The sequence below is a fragment of the Rhinolophus sinicus genome, linkage group LG06, assembly GCF_036562045.2.
Source record: "Rhinolophus sinicus isolate RSC01 linkage group LG06, ASM3656204v1, whole genome shotgun sequence".
NCBI classification, from domain to species: domain Eukaryota; kingdom Metazoa; phylum Chordata; class Mammalia; order Chiroptera; family Rhinolophidae; genus Rhinolophus; species Rhinolophus sinicus.
In genome coordinates, this window is record NC_133756.1 from 85,777,877 (window position 1) to 85,798,841 (window position 20,965).

Sequence of the window (20,965 nt, forward strand, 5' to 3'; positions counted from 1 at the left end):
TCAGGGGAAAGCTCGGAGAGCATGAAATCGTATTCCTGCCTGACTCCAGCACATCTCAATGTAAGCACTATAAATGGACAGGAAGGATGCTGTGAAGAGAAAAAGTATTGGGACCATGATTCCTGATATACAGGGAAGCCTCTTCTTCCTTAAATAATCTTTTACACCTGTGTTCATCTTACTTAAAATGGAGCAAGTACATCGAAAACCTTGTCCACTCTTGAGAAGACAAATTAATACATAGGGTGAAGGGTGATGTGTATCTACAAATAATGGCTGCTCTATAGAAAGAGTGTGTGTGTGTGCGTGCGCGCGTGCACGCGCGAGTGCATGTATGTGCACACGCACGCGCACACACGCACACACACACACACACACACACTCCTGTTTACCTGCCCCATCTCTCGCCTCTGTTCGTCTCCTCCGTGCAGTGTAGGTAATGGTGTGTGCAGCATTCTCCAGAGTGCTTGGTAGGTGACTGTGTTCCACCTTGCACGTGCTACTCCCTCACATTTCCCTTTAATGCTCTCCATTATTCGGGCTGCATTAATAATGTTTGCGGGCTGATATCTTTAAAATTAATGAGGTGTTTACTCTTAGCCAAGAAACTCATTGAAATTAAAAAAGCTTTTTTTCCCTTCCTTTCCCTTGCTTAAAAAAAAAAAAAGGTGGACAAACAAGCCACAATGCAAGCAGAATAGGCAAGAACCCAAACCCCACCACTAGGAAGGTATGAGTTGCAATTAGCTAGTACCTAGAGTTATACATTAGTCAGGTTCAATCCACAGCTGTTTCTAAGAGGCTCCAATGTAAGCTGCATACAACACTTTTTAACCAATGGAGGTCATCTGTGCCCTCAATAATAGCTTATTTCATCACCACCGCCCATAGCACCTTAGTCTAGTCTGAATTTTCCTTCTTATTCAAAAGGTTTACTTTCAGGAAAATTCATCTTGTGTGAAGTACTCTTTACAGTCCCTATTTTTTCAATCAAGTCCATTACTGGGTATAAAAGATGCCCCCCTCCATCTCCAAACTATCACCACAACTAGCTGACTTTGTGCAGAAAAGCAGAGCTGAAGTCTAATGATGTTCGTCTACTGGTTGCATGAACTTGCTGCAGCCCACGTGTCAGGATGGTTTGCCAAGAGGGCCTGGGAAGGGAGAATGGCTGTCTCTGGAGGGCAAAGCAGTGGGCTTCACTGTCTGCACCCCACGACCCCCCAGGGCCGTGCTGGACAAATTTCCCTATGAACAGTGCAACCAAGAACATTCCTGGTGGTGCATCTGAGAAGTTTAGGTTTTCATCACCTTCTTTTAGGGCTATTATAGTCTCTGATCCGAAAACCACCAGTGGCCTCTGAGGATCCTGCAGGTGATTTGTTAGTTAATCCCTCAAGATATTCAAGTTAGTAATATGGTAATTGTATGCATATGCATCTAGAATTAATAATGTACTCTATTAAAAACAGGACAATAATGTTAAAGAGACCCTCTTCTCCCAATTTTTTGTTGTTGTATATGAGTTTTGTTTTTTTTCCTTAGTGTCATTTGGAAGTGAGGATGTTAGCATGTACTGAAGAAAAGCTTGAGGATTCCTGCTGAGGTAGGAGGTTCAGGTCTCTGGGGTCTGAAAACCATTCTTTTTATATTCATGTGTGGAGTATCTATAGCAGAAATCCAGGATCTGTGACTGAACCTCTGGCCTCTGATTTGACAGAATGCAAGTGGATGTCCAGAGCCATCTGAATCAGCTATTCTTGGATGACAATGAATGAGAATATGCAGTAGAACAGAGATTCCTCAAAGCAGCAGAGAAAGCCAAAGATTGCAGAGAAGGGAGCAGCAGGGACAGGAAGGAGAAGGACCTACGTGAAACCGAATCTGTGCGAAATCTCCAGCGCTGTTCTGCAGGATGTTGTATGTTGAGGACACAGAAAGAAGTTCCCACTCACTGTCATTCAGAAATGCCTTTTTGTCTTGCTTAATGTCTTCTCTGCGCCTCAGCAAGTCCAGGTCTACGTCTTCCACTGGAAACAGCAGCAACAATTGACTTCCCGGACAGAGCGAGGTACCAACATCAAATCCTTCCTTTCCCTCCCGCCCCCACATATAGTCCTGAGATGGGGTTCAATATAACCATTTCAAATTAGGGGTAGAGGGAGGAATAAAATTTTTCTAGCCATAAAAACAAAAACACAAAAAAACTACCACTTAGGGTTTGGATTCCACTATCCTTAGGATGATGGAGCTGCTCCTGTGATTTCTATAACATTCTCAGTGACAGTGGAGGCCTAATAGTGTATTTCCAAACCAGCAGCAACAATGGGCTATACGTCTGGGAACACCACTGTACTTGGTCTGAATTATAGCAGGAGCCAAATAACTGTAAGAAGAGATTTAGGTTTGTAAAAAGTCAAGTATGTGCAAGAATAAGATAAACCTGAAGAGTGGCATAATATAATTTTACATATAGAGGGTACAAAAAAATATATATACACATTTTAGATAACATTGCTTAAAATGTGTATACATTTTTTGGCACCCCAGGGGGTATGTGTGCCAACCCAGCACAGCTATGTTTCCCATTAGAAAACTGTGTTTCTCATGGTTTACCTGTGTGCAGAATGCTATTGAAGGTTAGGCTGCAATTCTGGACATCAAATGGAAAAGCGTATGTCTCTAAACTGCATGCAGAGACCACCTGGATGGATTTAGAGTTCTTAATGGTCCCCGATGAATTCACATAAACATAGGGAAGATCAGGTAATCGTTCAATGTCCACACTATATGAAACGTAAGAGACGTTGTTGTTACACAGAGAGCTCTAGACGGTTCAATACACAGAACTGATTATGAGATGGTAGTGACCATGACACCCAAGACTGGCCTAGAAGTGCAAAGACAGAATCACTTTTCTCTGAGATAATTCACCCCAGCGATGACAACCTCACAAATTAACTCACTTGCTACAGTTAGAACACAAACATAATCCATGAGTAACCTCAAGTATTAGTAATCAAATCTGTATCTTAAAATATGTCAACGTATGGTACTTTTAACCAAATATTCCAAACAATATGCTCCTCTTCAAGTTGAGAAACAACAAATAGCAACAATGAGTGAAAGTAGGCAGAAAGTGGCCTGAATATTCTAAGCTGTCTCAACCCCACAGAAACATACCCAGCACACTTACAATTCATTGATGATGATGTCAGGGGCCCAGATGGCACTGAGAGGTAGGGATATCTCTCTAATATCATCAAACATACTGGAGTTCCAGGATAAAAATTCATCATCCCAAACCTGTTAGGAGGAGCCAAAAAGGCAACTTATCAAAAAGAGGCAATGTCAACCTCACCAAAGAACTGAAGAAGGATTTGGATGAATAACCCAACTGACCAGCCTGTTGGTGCTATCTATTAGGGGAGAGGACTTCCCATCCAACTCCTAAAGAAGGTAGCCTCAACCAGAAACCATGACCATTCACTTACATGGATTCTAATAAATTAGGTTTGCTGCAGACCAAAGGAACTATAAATACAAATATATTATCTATTCCTTAGAGTAGTAATATTTTTCAACAGATCAAAATCAGGAGTCTAGCATGCATGGAAGGAAAAATCATTTACCTCGCGGTACCATACACTTGTCTTTAATTTTTGATTCTGTGCATCCTGCAAAGAAAATACACACCAAATATTAGCATATCAGTAAACCAAAGCTCTATTCAACAGTATGACAATCCACAGGAAGAAAATCAAATCTAACTAAATAATGCTGATTTTGAAAACTACCTGACTCTTCAAGATCTGAGTATTTTCAGTTCCTGTTTATTACACACACCTGTCGCTATGACTTTACTATGTTATCTATGACAAAATGGCACTTTGACAGCACTTGACATCTTGAACGATTTGCTAATCTCTTTCCCACTCTAATTAGTTACTCTGCCATTAATCAGACTAAAAAATGATATGTAGTCTTAGCCAATTTGGGCTAAAAAGATGAGGCCAAGATTTTATTTGTAATCAAGATATTATTCATACTCTTTCAATGAGTGTTATCTCAGCTGCTATTGGCAGCCATTCCTGTTACCTTACGTTTGGATTTCTCTTCTCCTAAAACAGACTGAATGAGCTTATGTAAATGAAGTGTATTTTTGATTATATAAATAGATGTGATGTCCCACGTCTGCAATGACTCAGTGTTTTCTTTTTAAAAGATGCCTGAAAACAACAATCAAAGATGAAAAAAAATTTTTACTACTTTTTTCACATCTAACCTAGTAAAGAAATTAAAAACTACTATGTTCTTAGGGATTAAAAGAAATACCTTATACCATATACAAACATTAACTCAAAATGGATCATAAATCTAAAAGTAAGAGCTAAAACTATAAAATCCTTGGAGAAAACACCGGAGTAAATTTTTATGACTTTGAATCAAGCAATGGCTTCTTAGATATGACACCACTAGAACAAGCACAGGATGAAAGGACATCATCAAGAAGTAAAAAAAACAACTCACAGGGTAGGAGAAAATATCTGAAAATCATATATCTGATAAGGGGCTTGTATTCAGCATATATAAATAACTCTTACAACTCAACAACAACAATAAAAACCAAATTGAAAAAGGATGAAGTGCTAAAACAATCTTGAGAAAAAAGAATAAAGTTGGAGGCATCATGCTCCCTGATTTCAAACTATATTACAAAGCTATGGTAATTAAAACAGTATGGTATTGGCACAAAAACAGAGACATATCAATGGAACAAAATAGAGAGCCCAGAAATAAACCCACACATACATGGTCAATTAATTTACAACAAAGGAGCCAAGAATATACAGTAGGGAAAGGATGGTCTCCTCAATAAATGGTGTTGGGAAAATTGAACAGCCACATGCAAAAGAATGAAACTGGACCCTTATCTTACACCACTCACAAAAATGAACTCAAAATGGATTAAAGAATGAAAGTATGACCTGAAACCATAAAACTCCTAGAATAAAACATAGGCAGTAAGCTCCTTGACATAGGTCGTGGTGATGATTTTTTGAATCTGACACCAAAAGCAAAACTACAGCAAAAATAAACAAGTGGGACTACATCAAACTAAAAAGCCTCTACACAGCAAAGGAAACCATCAACAAAATGAAAAGGCAACTTACTAAATGGGAGAAAATAATTGCAAATCATTTTTGCAATATCTGATAAGGGGTTAATATCCTAAATATGTATATATAGAGCACTCGTACAACTCAATAGGAGAAAACAAAAGAAATCTAATTTAAAAATGGGCAAAAGATCTGAATAGACATTTTTTTTCCAAAAAGGACATACAGATGGCCAATAGGTACATGAAAAGATGCTCAATATTGTTAATCATCAGGGAAATGCAAATCAAAACCACAATGAAATATTACCTCACATCAGTTAGAATGACTATTATAAAAAAATACAAGAAATAATGAGTGTTGGCGACAATGTGGAAAAAAGAGAACCCTCGTGCACCCTTGTGTACTGTTGGTGAGATTGTAAATTGGTGCAGCCACTATGGAAAACAGTATGGAGGTTCCTCAAAAAATTAAAACTAGAACTACCATATGAACCAGCAATTTCACTTCTGGGTAGTTATTTGAAGAAAATGAAAACACTAATTCAAAAAAATACGTCTACTCCCATGTTCACTGCCGCATTATTTACAATAGCCAAGATATTGAAACAACCTAAGTTTCCATTGATGGAAGAATAGACAAAGAAATTGTTTTTACACACACACACACACACACACACACACACACACACACTGGAATATTATTCAGCCATAAAAAGAATAAAATCATGCCATTTGTGACAACATGGATGGATTTTGAGGGCATTTTGCTAAGTGAAATAAGTCAGACAGAGAAAGACACATACCGAGTGATCTCTCTCATATGTGGAATCTAACAATCAAAAACAACAAAAATCCAAGCTCATAGATACAGAGAACAGGTTGATGGTTGCAAGAGGTGGTAGGGGAGTGGGAGAAATGGGTGAGCGTTTTTTGTTTGTTTGTTTGTTTAAATAAATTAAATACAAATTTTTTTAAAAATAAAAGAACAACTTGATTTTCAATCACAATAAAAGTTTAAGGGCTTTGGTAAAGCACTGTAAGTCTTAGTGATTGTGAGCAGCCACTTACAATACAACATTAGTTTTCCAAATGATAATTAAATTTGACCATAAAAACTATGACTATTTGAGGAGAAAGTGTTGTAATAAACAAAACTGGAAATTTTATATTTCACAAGAAACTCTTAATATTAAAAACAAAACACTCAAAAGGATTCAAAACACTCAAAGCCTTTACAAAGGCTTTGAAGGTTATGTGCTTTATGTAACGTTTATTGACTTCTTGGTTAAAGACATATTCCAGTTGATTTCTTTTTAACTCTGAGGACAAAATTCAATTTCTCTATGAGAAAATCTCATACAGAGAAAAATGGACAAAGGACTGAATAGACATTTCTCCAAAGGAGATATATAATCATGCGCTGCTTAACAATAGGGACACATTCTGAGAAATGTGTCTTTAGGCAATTGCATCACGGTGCAAATGTCATAGTGTACACTTACAGAAACCTAAGTGGTATAGGTGACTACATTCCTAGGCTTGCAACCTGTACACCTGTTGCTCCTAGGCTACAAACCTATATAGCACATTATTGTACAAAACAACACAAGACTAAATCAAGCACAAGAGAAAATGATGCAATCAAGAAATGCAGCAAACATGAGCTGTATGAGGCTGCTGCCTCATTATACCACGGCATAATGTTTTACAGCAAATTTTTTTTAAGTAGAAATAATATACTCTAAAATAACAATAAAGGGTATATACAGTTAATACACAAACCAACAACATAGACTTATCATAATCAAGTATTATGTACTATACATAATTGTATGTGCTATACTTTTATATGACTCTCAGTGCAGTAGGTTTGTTTGCACCAGCCACCACAAGCACATGAGTAATGCGTTGTGCTATGACATTACTAGGGAATAGGAATTTTTCAGCTCCCTTATACTCTTATGGGACCACTGCCATATATACAGTCCGCTGTTGACTGATACATCGTTATGTGCACATGGCTGTACAAATGCCAATAAGCACATGAAAAAATGTTCAACATCACAGCTATAAACCAAATTATGGATTTCCAAAATTTCTGTGACTATATTTGGAGATAGGGCTTTCAGGAGGTAATTAAGGTTAAATGAGGTCATAAGGGTGAGCTCTTAATCCAAGAAGATTAGTGGCCTTAGAAAAAGAGAAAGAGAGAAAGAGCTCTCTCCTTCATGTGACGAAATAGTGACAAGGCAGCTTTCTGAAAGCCAGTAAGAGAGCTCTCACTAGGAACCAAATTGGCAGGAATTTTGATCTTGGACTTCCTAGCCTCCAGAACTGTGAGAAATAAATTTTTGCTGTTTAAGCCACCCAGTCTATGGTATTTGTTATGGCAGTCAGAGCTGACTAATACAATCACTAATCATTAGTGAAATTAAAAATCAAAACCACAATGAAAAACCACTTCCTATTCATTAGATGGCTACTATTAAAAAAAAGAGAGGGAGCGAGAAAATAACAAATGTTGATGAGGATGTGAAGAAATCTGAGCCCTTGTGCACTGTTGGTGGGAATGTAAAATGGTGCAGCTGCCATATAAAACAGTGTGGCAGTTCCTAAAAAAATTAAACATGGAATTACCATGTGGTCCATCAATTCCATTCCTTGGTATATATACAAAAGAATTGAAAGCAGGATCTTGGACAGATATTTGTACACCCATGTTCATAGCAGCATATACACAATAGCCAAAGGTGGAAGTACCCCAAGAGTCCATCAATGGATGAATAAACAAAAGTGATATATACATACAATGTAATATTATACATTCTTAAAAAAGGAAGAATATTCTGACACATGCTTCAACATGGATGAACTTTGAGACATTATGCTAAATGAAATGACCAGTCACAAAAGCACAAATACTATGTGATTCAACTTATATGAGGTACCTAGAGTAGTCGAATTTGTAGAGACAGAAAGTAAAATGGGGGTTGTCAGGGGCTGTGGGTGGGGAATAGGAAGTTAGTGTTTGATGGTCATAGAGTTTCAGTTTTGCAATATGAAAAGATGGATGGTGGTGATGTTTGCAAAACAATGAGAATGCACATAATACCACTGAACTATACATTTAAGAATGGTTAAGAGAGAGACAACCAAGATGGCACAGTAGGTAAATGCTGTGCCTTCTCTCACATCCACATCAGAATTATAACCAATCTACAAAACAACCATTATTGAGAATCGCCTAAAATCAAGCTGAACTGAAGCCTTTCAACTAAGGACTTGCAGAAGAAGCCACCTCCAGACTGGTAGGAAGGTCAGAGACGTGGAACTGGTCCCACACCTGCGTGTGACCATTAAAGATTGGGACGGCTACTTTGGCTGTGTGGGTCTCTCCAATCTCCTAAAGGAGTGAGAGATCCCAGCCCCACCCAGCCCAGGGGTCCAGTGCCAGGGAGAGAAGTCCTTATAGTTTTTGATTGTGAAAACCAGTGGAGATTGTGACTGAATGACACTGTGGCTACACTCCCAGGAGCTCCTCCTAAAGGGACTGCGCACAGACTTACCCACCAGTAGAATCACTCACTCTGAGTTCCAGCACTGGGGCAGCAGCTAGAAAGGCAGCAGGGACTAATGGTAGGGAATTGAGTTGTGTGGCTTGGGACCGGGGCTGAAGAGGCGGCTTTCTTCTGGTTGGGGGAGCTGGCAGAGGCCATTGTTTTTTTGTTGAGCCCTCACCATTCCCACCATGCAAACACAGGTGGCCACCATTTCTGAGTCTCCGCCAATAGTTCACTGCCCTGGTGATTCGAGACCCAGCCATGACCAACATTTGGGGACACTCAGGCTGCTTTCAATGGCTTTTTCACGCAGACCACCAGTCTTGGTCATGCTGCACTTTCCTAGGGTCTCTCAAAGGTTCACAGAACCCAGACAAGCGGCATCTGGCTTGAGTGTGTCCTGTACCTCTGGCTGAACAGCCCTAAGCTGGCACTAGTAGCAGCCAGCCTTGGTTTGTGCCTTGGCCTCTCAAGGCATTTCCAAGCACAGCACGGGCAGCAGACATCTGCGGATTTCTTTCTGCCTCCTGCTAGGTAGCTCCAGGTGGAATACGAGCTGTGGTTGATGTAGACCTACAGCAGATCCCCTCCAAGGTAGCGCTGGGGCTGGCACCGCCAATGGCCAGCTTCAAAACGAGCTGGAGCATCACCCAGCCACCTCCAAGATTATGACACACCCATGGTGTGGATTGGGCAGGCACCAGAGTCTTGCTGAGGCAGATCCTGCTCTGTAGGATCAGCCCCTGCACAACAACTCTTCCACTGTAGTCAAGGCCAGTCCTAACCACCAGTGAGCCCAAGGGTCAGTCCCTCACACTGATGTGCAACTATCAATCAAGGCTCAACTACAAGAGGAGGGCACACACAACCCACACAAGGGACACACCTAGAAAGTTTGGCTCAGGTGACCAGAAAGATTGCACCACTGAACCCCACAGCACACCTACTACATAGGCCACTCTACTAAGGCTGGAAGACATAGCATCCCTACCTAATACATAGAAACAAACACAGGGAGGCAGCCAAAATGGGGAGACAGAGAAACATGTCTCAAATAAAAGAACAAAACAAAGCTTCAGAAAAAGAACTAAGCGAAATGGAGATAAGCAATCTATTAGATGCAGAGTTCCAAACACTGGTTATAAGCATGCTCAGTGATCTCAGGAACAATTTCAACACAGAGATAGGAAGCATAAAAATGGAGATAGAAACCATAAAAAAGAACCAGTCAGAAATAAAGGATACAATAATGGAAACAAAGAATATATTATAGGGAAACAACAGTACATTAGATGAAGCAGAGGACCCAACCAGTGATGTAGAAGATAAGGTAGCAGAAAACACCCAACACCCAGAAGAGCAAAAAGAATCCAAAAAATTGAGGTGAGTTTAAGGGGCCTCCAGGACAATATCAAGCATACCAACATTCATATTATAGGGGTACCAGAAGGAGAAGAGAGAGAGCAAGGAATTGAAAACCTATTTGAAGAAAAAATGACAGAAAACTTCCCTAACCTGGTGAAGGAAATGGGCATACAAGCCCAGGAAGCACATAGAGTCCCAAACAAGATAAACCCAAAGAGGCCAACACCAAGACACATCATAATTAAAATGCCAAAGGTTAAAAATAGAGAATCTTAAAAGCAGCAAGAGAAAAGCAGTTAGTTACCTACAAGGAAGCACCCATAAGACTGTCAGCTGATTTCTCAACAGAAACTTTGCAGGCAAGAAGGGAGTGGCAGGAAATATTCCAAGTGATGAAAAGCAGTGACATACAACCAAGATTGCTCTACCCAGCAAGGCTGTCATTTAGAATTGAAGGACAGGTAAGGAGCTTCCCAGTCAAGCAAAAGCTGAAGGAGTTCATCATCACCAAACCTGTATTACAAGGACTCTTAGAGGGACTTCTTTAAGATGGGAAGGGGTAAAGGAGGGGTGAAAGGGGAGGGATTAAGAAGACAGACTGGGTGTTAACACAGTAGTCATGGGGATGTAGGGTATAGTATAAGGAACATAGTCAATAATACTGTAATGACTAGGGATGGTGCCTGATAGGTACTAGATGGGAGTGGGGTTGGGGGCAGGGTGAAAAAGGTGAAGGCATTAAGAAATACAAGTTGACAGTTAATACAGTATGGGGAATATAATCAACAATGTTGCAAAGATCATGTCAGGTGCCAGATGGACACTGGACTTACCAGGGGGATCACGTCATAGACTGTAGATGCCTGACCAATGCTCTATACACTTGAAATCGAAGTAGAATAATATTGAATGTCAACTATATCTAAATATATAGGTGTATATAGTCACGGGATGTGGAGTACAACATAGAGAATATAGTCGATGGTATTGTAACAGCTGTATAAGATGTCAGAGGGGGTAGTAGCTTGCGGGGTGGGTTATCACTTTATGAGGGGTTTAAATGTCTAACTATTACGTTGTTTCATACACCTGAAACTAATTAAAAATAAATTTCAAACAAAAGAATGATTAAGAAGCAACTTTTATGTTTTGTGAATTTTATCACAAGTGAAAAATAATAATTAAAAAAGTGAGCAAAGGCCTTTAATAGATATTTCTCCAAAGGAGATAAACAAATGACTGCTAAGCAAATGAAAAGATGCTCAACATCATTAGTCGTTAGGGAAATGCAAATCAAAACCACTATGAAACACCACTTCACCCGACTAGGATGGCTACAATGAAAACGACAGAAAATAGCAAGTGTTAGCAAGGATGTAGAGAAATTGGAGCCCTCATACATTGCTAGTAGGATTATAAAACGGTGAAGCCACTTAGAAAAACAGTCTGAGAGTTCCTCAAAATATTAAACATAGTTACCATATAACCGATTAATTCAACTCTATGTTTATAACCAAGAGAAAAAAAACTGTACAGAAACGTTCATAGCAGCATTATTCATGATAGCCAAAAAGTAGGAATAACCCAAATGTCCATCAACTGATGAATGGATAAATAAAATGTAGTATATCTATACAATAGAATATTATTCATCAATAAAAAGTAATGAAATACTGATACATGCTACAACATGGATAAACCTTGAAGACATACGCTAAGTGAAAAAAGTCAGTTATAAGAGACCACTGATTGTATGATTACATTTATACGAAATGTCTAGGATAGGCCAATCTATAGAGACAGAAAGTAGGCTAGTGTTTGTCTAAGGCTGGGGGAGAGGGCTGGGGGGTGGGGTGTGAGTGCTAATGGTATGGCATTTCTTTCTTAAGTGATGAAATGATCTGGAATTAACAGTGATGATTGCACAACTCTGAATATACCAAAACCCACTAAATTGTATACTTTAAATGAACGAATTTTGTGGGTGAATCATATCTCAAAAAAACAAAAAACCCTGCTATTTTAAAATATGAGTTAATAAAGAAAAGGAAACCATTTTTGAAGACATTTTCAGGGAATGTATAGGTAAGAGAGCTGATATAAACTATTAATGAAATCTCCTTAAATTCATAGTTTCAATTCCTTTCCATACTAAAAATTGCATCCCTTTTAGAAGAGAATAAGAGAAATGGAAAATTCAAGATGAAGACATGTGACATAAAATGTGAAAAGCATTTCTCCTGCTGACTTAGGTTCAGAGCTAAGAAATCATTTAGATAACCTTTGTATTTTTATAATATTTAGTACAATATAAGTTTTAGTAAAATAATAGAGTTCGGGGAGTTGATGTCATGAAAGCAAATAACTACTCCATTTTCCTCACCCAATAGGGTATATTAATGTAATTATCCAGCCACACCAAAAATGTATAATTTTTGTACATAGGGTCCAGACTACCATTCTCTTCAATCCAGATTGGGTGGCGGGTTGGAAGATTTCACTGGTACTTATTTAGTCCATGTGGATGGTGTACCTGGAATTCTGCCATACACAGACTGTGAGACATATACAGGATAGCATCATTTGAAAGAGAAATAATAAATTTTTTAGATTAAAGTTTCCCCTTTTTGCAATCAAGAAAGCACGTTGCTAATGAACAAGCATTTCTAGGCATCTTGAAAAAGAAGGGATTGTGAGCAAATACGGAGTGGCCTTGCTTTAGTGGCTCTACAGAAGTTGGTCTGAGTGAACTTGCTCTACAGATTTTTGTGGACTTCAAATAGATATTTGGGAAAGGCAGATTTCAAAATAGTACACTGAGTGAAAAAACTGAATTCACAAGTATTTTCCCAAGGAACAGCTTGAAGGAGGTACAGAGGGGACTCCCAGCCAAGATCTGCTATGGAGGGGTCCTGGCAGTTGAAAAAAAGACCTCTACTGAGATCCCAAGCCTAGGTGACACCACCTCCTTCCAAGTGTTACCAGCTGAGAGATCCTAAAATAATAATCGTGTCTCACCCACAAAAGCACAAAAGGCTCAGTTCTATTTTAGGCTTAGTTGCAATCAATGAGGTTTCCCCACAAATAGAGGGAAGAAAAAACAAGTCCAAATCAGTTAATATCACTAGAAAATATAGTTGTTAACTACTCTTTCACAACAAATACACTTTTACATTTATGAAATGTCTTGACCTGTCTCTTTATCACTGTCACTGCCAAGTTGTGACTGTAGCTCACTGACTTAAGTCATGTGGCTGAAGAGAAGGTCTCTATGATTTAATGTTTTATTTTCACTTTATTGTTATTCTGTTGATTCTTATTAACTGCCATGTCGAAGCCTTAGCTCGTTTGTCTCTTCTTGCCCATTGCTTTGTCATATTGTATGTAACAATAGTTTTAAGAATTTCTTTTCTAACAAGAATTTCTTTCTTATGAGGGTGTCTGGGAGGATTCGTCATTCAGTCCTAAAAAACACAATGTCAAAAAGGAGTTTGAGGCTAAAACGGAAATCTTTTTTTATCAAAGGAAACAAGTTTCTCAATGCCAGCTGGTGAACATAATTGGTTCTCTAGTGGCATTATTCACAGCTTTCCCTCTGTGTATTTCTCTCTCCCTTTTTTCTTTAGATACCTTCCATCTTGCTTGTTAAAAGCAAAGGATATTTCAGAGAATTGGAATTCATTAGTCTTCCTAACAGAGGGAGTCTATTTAGATCTAAATTGGTGGTTAGCAAATATACAGATAATTTCCGCACATTTTTATTTATCTTTCCCAGTTCCAAAGACTATAGAAACAGATGCCTCAACGTCTGGCCGGGAGGCTCTAGTCAATGGACTGGAATACAAAGGTATCTGGGATTCCGAATTGACAAAACTCAATAGAAACAAATTGAAACTCTTCACTGTTGAGTAGATTATCTCTATAATCAGATTTCCCTAAGGTACTCATAATACCCAGAAATTCAAGACAGGACTGTAGTCTTTCATATAAACAAAACAAGAGGCAAAACATTATAATGGAAGTGAGATGCAGTGATGAAAGCTGGGCTAGAAGCGCTTCACTCCAAACAAGAGTTGCTAGCAGTTCAGTTGCTGGCAGATGCACCCAACAAGTTATCTATTCACATTGGGAGTGTACTTGTCTGAGCAGAATCTGTGAGTGATTTTATCAAATCCTTCAAAACTAGCTCGGCCTTTGGAACAAACTTTAGGCTTAGCCCACCTGAATGCAATACTGACTTTTGCAAAGAGTATTCGACTAAGTCGCTTGTAAAGAAATCCTACAATAAGTAGTTACATATTTTCATTAATTAATTAGTTTGTTAGACAAATAAATATCTATCCAGTATCTCTGAAGTAAGATATATTGTGTTGCATATTGTGGGGAATATGAATATGAATAAGAAAATCCTTCCCTCAAGTAGCTAATTAATAAATTAGGTATGTGACATTTTAACAAGTAACTATGTGCATTGAGAAATATATAGACTTGAGTGGATTTAAAGAAGGAGACGTCACTGTTGGCATGGAGAGTTAAAGGGAAATTCTTCCAGGAGCTCAGATTTGAAGGACTATAATATTTTGCAGATGGAGAATGAGAGGAAGACATTCAGTGAAGAAAACAGCAGAATGAATGGCCTACAAGGAGGAAACAACAAGGGGTTTAGTTTCAACGTAGTATCAAGTACATGTAGACAATAAACTTAAGATAGTAGATAGGGGTAAAAATAAAGGGAGGGAATATAAGATTTTTCCAGCTTTCTGAAGGAAAGTTTGCCATATCCATTATCCAATAATACGATATATCTAATATATTCCAGTAAAAAATTAGTATATTCTACAACAGTGGAGAAATACATATCTTTGAAAAAATTATGGTGTTCTCCTTAATTACCATAAGGAATCTGATTTTCTTTTCTTTTATTAAAGTAGGAAGAAAGGGTTAGATAAAAGTTTTTAATTTGATGCAGTTATTCTAAGGGAAAATACTAAGACATTACTTCTTTTCTATATTAATCTCCAAAAGCCTTTAAAAAGGAAAGTGAGCAATTCTACTTTCTATTAATTAATATGTAGTTAGAAAGTGGAAGGATGAGGAGAGACCTATAATGTAGTTTTAATCCCATACTCAAGGCTGATTATTCCTCTGCCCTGAGGTTTCACATGACATGGTTCATATCATGAGTCTTTATTTAAATCATGCTTTTTTCCATTGTACAATGTCTGATATAACCCAATGACAACTAAACAGCAAGGACTAACATTTCTTAACTAAGTGAAGATACAACCCCAGGAAATTAATTCTCCAAAATTCTAGTCCAATATCCAATTAGAAAAGAGACTTAAAGGAATTTCCTATTGGAGTTTTATGTAAGAAAGACTAAATCTTTTGCAGTAGAGTTGGGTATTTCCTGGCATTTAATTAAACAATGTTTTCTAGAGTCTTAGATCTAGTACTTTTACTAGTGTGAGTGAGAAAATAAAGCTAGGACAAGTAAAATTATTTGCTAAAAGGGGGATTTTTTGTGTGTAACATTTAAGTTTTCCTGTTTATGAAGAAATAATTATTAGGGGTTTATCTAAGATGTAGGAAAATTATTCTAAAATAAGTTGTATGAGACAAAAAAAATTAAAACCCTGTTATAACATATCAATTATACTTTTATTTTCAAATTATTTTTTTATCAACTGCAATGCCTAATTCTCAATCAGAAAATCAGAATCTATGATTCATAGCACAGCATTCAGATATTAACATAGAAAAACACCTCCATTAAAATAGATTAAAGAGGAATTAGTAAATTATTTTAAGAAAATACATTAGAATAACAATGTATTGTGGGGTATATTATGTACATAAATGTAGAATTGAGGACAAAAGTAGTACTAAAAATGGGGAGCAGGTAAATGGGTTTTTACTGTTGTAAGATTTGTACATTTTATGTAAAGTGTAATAACATTAATTCTAAGTACATTATATTAAGTGAATAATGGATATGGAAATCTCTAAAACAACATCTAAAAAATAACATGAAGAGGTATGTTAAAAAGTCAATAGAAGAACTAAAATAAAATATTAAAACAATTTAATTTACCTAAAAAAAGGTAGGATAAGAGGAAAAGAAGAATACAAAACAAAACAAAACAGATGGGACAACTAGGAAAAAACAAGATGGCATTGGTAAATGGACAAAACCCTTCAACCAAAAAGCACAGATTGATAAGTTAAAAAAGCAATATCCTAGAATACTGCTCAGCAGCAAAAGGGATAAACTATTGATATGCCCAACAACTTGGATGAACCTGAATGGAATTATACTGAATGAAAAAAAAAGCCAACCTCAAAGCCTATATACTATATGATTCTATTATACAATATTCTTGAAAAAATACAATTATAAATATGGAGAAGAGATTGACTGATTGCCAATGGTTAGGGATTGCAGGGAGAAAGGGTGTAGCTATGAAGGACCAGTACCAGAAAGCCCTGTAGTGATGAATACATAACTTGACGTGGTGGTGGTGGTTACACAAAGCTACACATATGATAAAGTTACGTAGAAGCATACACACAAATCTGAATACATGTAAAACTGGAGAAACCTGAGTAACTCTGTGGGCTGTACCAATGTCATTTTTCTAGTATTGATAATGTTCTATATTTATGTAAGATGTTAACATTGGGAAACATTGGATGAAGAATGCAGAGAACCTCCCTGCAAATTTATTTACAACTTCCTGTAAATTTGAAATTATTTCAAAATTAAAAGTTGCAAAAAAAAAAAAAAAGCAAGCCCCAAGTACACGCTGTCTCCAAGAAACAACTTTGAATATGTCACAGATTTGAAAAAAAGAAGTCAAAATATATGAAGTCTGACAATTAAATTCACGAACTCATCCTAGAAAGAGTGCTACATACCTCATTGCTGAATATCACTATGGTCACCTTCGAAGTACTCCCCTTGGGAAGTTATGCACCGATGCCAGTGCCTAGTTCACCTTTCAAAGCAATTTTGGAACTCTTTTTCTGGAATGTCCATCAGAGCTGTCATTGTATTAACCTTGATGTACTGAATGACATCAAAATGTCCTTCTTTCAATATGTCCTTTATCTTCAGGTAAAGAAAGAAGTCATTGGGGGCAAGATCAGGTGCATAGGGAGGGTGTTTCAATACAGTTATTTGTTTACTGGCTAAAAACTCCCTAACAGACAGTGCTGTATGAGCTGGTGCATTTTCGTGATGCAAGAGCCATGAATTGTTGACGAAAAGTTCAGGTCATCTAACTCTTTCACGCAGCCATTTTAGCACTTCCAAATAGTAAACTTGGTTAACTGTTTATCCAGTTGGTACAAATTCATAATGAATAATCTCTCCGATATCAAAAAAATTTAGCAACATCGCTGAAGCAAGTTTGCGAACTTAATTGTCAGGTCTCATATGCCATGCAGAAAATAAGCATAAGGAAAACATCAAGAAAAAAAATATTACTGGAGATGAAGAGGAAAATTTCATAATGATAAAAGGATCTGTTCAGCAAGAATACATGAAATCTATATGTGTGCAACCAGTAACAGAGCAGAGAAATAGACAAACCACAATTATAGTTGGGGATTTAAACACTCCTCACTATAAAATTAACAGAACAACAACAAAAGTAAAAAAGTTAGAGATTTTAACAATACTATCTAACACATTTCTTGAATTGATATTTACAGAATAGCACACCCTTCTATTCAACACTGTACTGGATGTTTGAGCCAGTGCAACAGGCAATAAAAGGAAGTAAAGGTCTAAAGCGTGAAAATAAAGAAGTAAAACCATATTTAATAACAGACAACCTGATCTTCTACATAGAAAATCTGAAAGAATCTACAAGACAGCCTCTGAAACTAATAAGAGATGGTAGGATTATAGGATCCCAGGCCAATATATGCAAATCAATTGTATTTTTGTATGCTAGCAACAAAGAGATTCAATTTAAAATGTCATTTATAATACCATCAAAGATGTGAAATACTTAAGGGTAAACTTAACCAAATATGTGTAAAACACTGAAAACTATAAAATATTACTAGGAGAAATTAAAGAAGAACTAAACAAATGGAGGGACACAATGTACTCAAGGTTTGGAAGACTATTATGATGCCGATTCTCCTCAGATTGCTCTATAGATTTAATACAATCCTGATAAAAACTTCAGCAGTTGTTTTTTTTTAACTGGAAATTGATTAATTGATTCTAAAGTTTATATGGAAATACAAAGGACCTAGAAGCGTCAAAACAATTGTGAAACAGAAGAACAAGGTTGGAAGACACACTATCTGATTTCAAGACTTTATAATACTGGAATAATGAGACAGCGTATTGGTGTAAGGAGAAACATAACAATTAGTTGGGCAGAATAGGGTCCAGAAATAGACCCAAAGTATATAAAGAACCTTGCAACTCAATAATAAGATAATAAACAACCCTATTTTTTAAATGGGTAAAGGATTTGAATAAATACTTTACCAAAAATATATACAATTGGCAAGTTAGCTAACAGAAAGATGTTCAACATCATTAGTCTGTGGTAAAACGAAGGTTAAAAACCACAGTGAACTACCACCACAAATCTACTAGAATGGGTAAATGATTGACAATATTAAGCACTGGTGATCCTATTGAGGAACTAGAATTCTCATACACTGCAAGTGCAATGCAAAATGAAACAGCCAGTTTGACAGTCGTTTATAAAATTAAACATAGACTTACCCTACAACTCAGCAATCCCACACTTAAGTATTTATCCAAGAGAAGTGAAAACATGTGCAAATGTTTATAGTGGCTTTTTCATAATTGACACAAATTAGAAACAATCCACATGTCCAACAACTATTAAATAGATAAACAAATTACAGTATAATTGTACAGTGGAATACTATCATTGATATATGCAATCTCAAAGGCATTATGCTAAGTGAAAGAAGCCAAAAACAAAGGGTAAAATTCTCTATGGGATTTCATTATTATGACATTCTGGAAAAACTAAAGTGAGAAAAATAAGATCAGTGGTTTCCAGGGACTGAGAATAGAGGGAAGAGATCGGAATCTAACGTGTTCTCTTAGCCTCCTTATTTCTTAAAAAAGATGTTTCATTTTATGTAATTTATATCTCAATTTTAAAATGCTTTAAAATTTTTGTAGGAGGCAGCTAAAGTAATGCTTAGAGGGAAATTTAGAACTTTAAATGCTACAGTTAGAAAAGAAAAACAATTAAAATCAATGATTTAAGTTTCCACTTTAAAAAACTAGATAAAGCAGAAAAAAATTAAATGCACAGTAAGAAGAAGAAGAAAAAAGATATGAACAAATATCAGAGAAATAAAAACACAATTGAGAAAATTCAAAACCAATATATAATTCTTTGAAAAAAAAATAAAATTGATAAACCTTGGCAATATTGGTCAAGGCAAAATAAGAGAAAACATAAATTATTAATATGAGAAATGAAAAAGACAGTATCACTAGAGATCCTATGGACATTAAAAGAATAAAGAGGCAACATTATGAACAAAAAAATTTGACATCTTGGATGAAATACACAAATTCCTTGAAGAATACAGAATACCGAAACTGACACAAGAAGATACAGAAAATTTGAACATTCCTATATATGTCAATGAAATTGTATTCACAGCTGAATACCTTTCCACAAAGAAAACTTAAGTCCCAAATGGTTTCAGTGGTGAATTCTATCAAACATTAAGGAAGGAAAATATCCATACTACACAACTCCTTCAGAAAACGGAAAAAAGAAAACTTTTCAACTAGTTTTATAAGGCCAACATAACCATGATACCAAAACCAGACATACGAGTTCTGACAATTAAGTTCGTGAACTTGTTGCAATGCATGTTGCTAAGCTTTTGTACTATCATAGGGATTATTCATTATGAATTTGTACCAACTAGACAAACAGTTAACCACATTTACTATTTGGAAATGCTGAAAAGCCTGCATGAAAAAGTTAGACGACCTGAACTTTTCGCCAACAATTCATGGCTCTTGCATCACGACAATGCACCAGTTCACATGGCACTGTCTGTGAGGGGGTTTTTAGCCAGTAAACAAATAACTGTATTGGAGCACCCTCCCTACTCACCTGATCTAGCTCCTAATGACTTCTTTCTTTACCTGAATATAAAGGAAATATTGAAAGGAAAATATTTTGATGACATTCAGGACATCAAGGGTAATATGACAACAGCTCTGATGGCCATTCCAGAAAAAGAGTTCCAAAAATGCTTTGAAAGATGAACTAGGCACTGGCATCAGTGCCTCGCTTCCCAAGGGGAGTACTTTGAAGGTGACCATAGTGGTATTCAGCAATGAGGCGTGTAGCACTTTTTCTAGGATGAGTTCTCAAACTTAATTGTCAGATCTTCATATACTTTACAAGAAATGGAAACTATCGCCCCTCAAATCCCTCATTAACATAGATGCAATCTATATTAAATAGGAATTTAAATCAAGAAATATGTAAAAATGATAATATATTAAGATCAAGTGGGGTTTAGCCTAAGAGTACATGGATGATTTAACATTTGAAAATCAATAAAAATAATTTACCCTATTAACTGCATAAAACAGTAAAATCATATGATCATCCAAATAGATGGGAAAAAAACTGATATAATTCACTACGCATTTATAATTTTAAGAAACTCTCAGCATTCAAGAAATAGGAGGAAACTTCTCAACCTGATAAAGAATGTCTACAAAAAAACTATAGATGTCATAATACTTGATGATGAAAGATTTTCCACTAAGAATGGGAACAAACAAGGAAGTCTGCTCTCACCACTTCTATTAACATTGTAGGAAAGGTCTTAGACAATGCAATAAGACAAGAAAGAAAGAATGAAGAGCATACAA

The 20,965-nt window shown here is 36.7% G+C and overlaps 1 protein-coding gene across 1 annotated transcript in view; it reads right to left on the reverse strand.

The window, feature by feature from the left end:
• The window catches only part of HTR3B (5-hydroxytryptamine receptor 3B), a 42,516-nt gene that overhangs the window by 8,843 nt on the left and 12,708 nt on the right, over nucleotides 1–20,965 (reverse strand). Inside the window, exons 4-7 of the mRNA XM_074337066.1 lie at nucleotides 3,633–3,677; nucleotides 3,197–3,306; nucleotides 2,617–2,786; nucleotides 1,873–2,030 (exon numbers count right to left, since the gene is read on the reverse strand). Coding sequence (XP_074193167.1) covers nucleotides 1,873–2,030; nucleotides 2,617–2,786; nucleotides 3,197–3,306; nucleotides 3,633–3,677 — 483 coding nt within the window. The remainder of the gene's footprint in view (nucleotides 1–1,872; nucleotides 2,031–2,616; nucleotides 2,787–3,196; nucleotides 3,307–3,632; nucleotides 3,678–20,965) is intronic.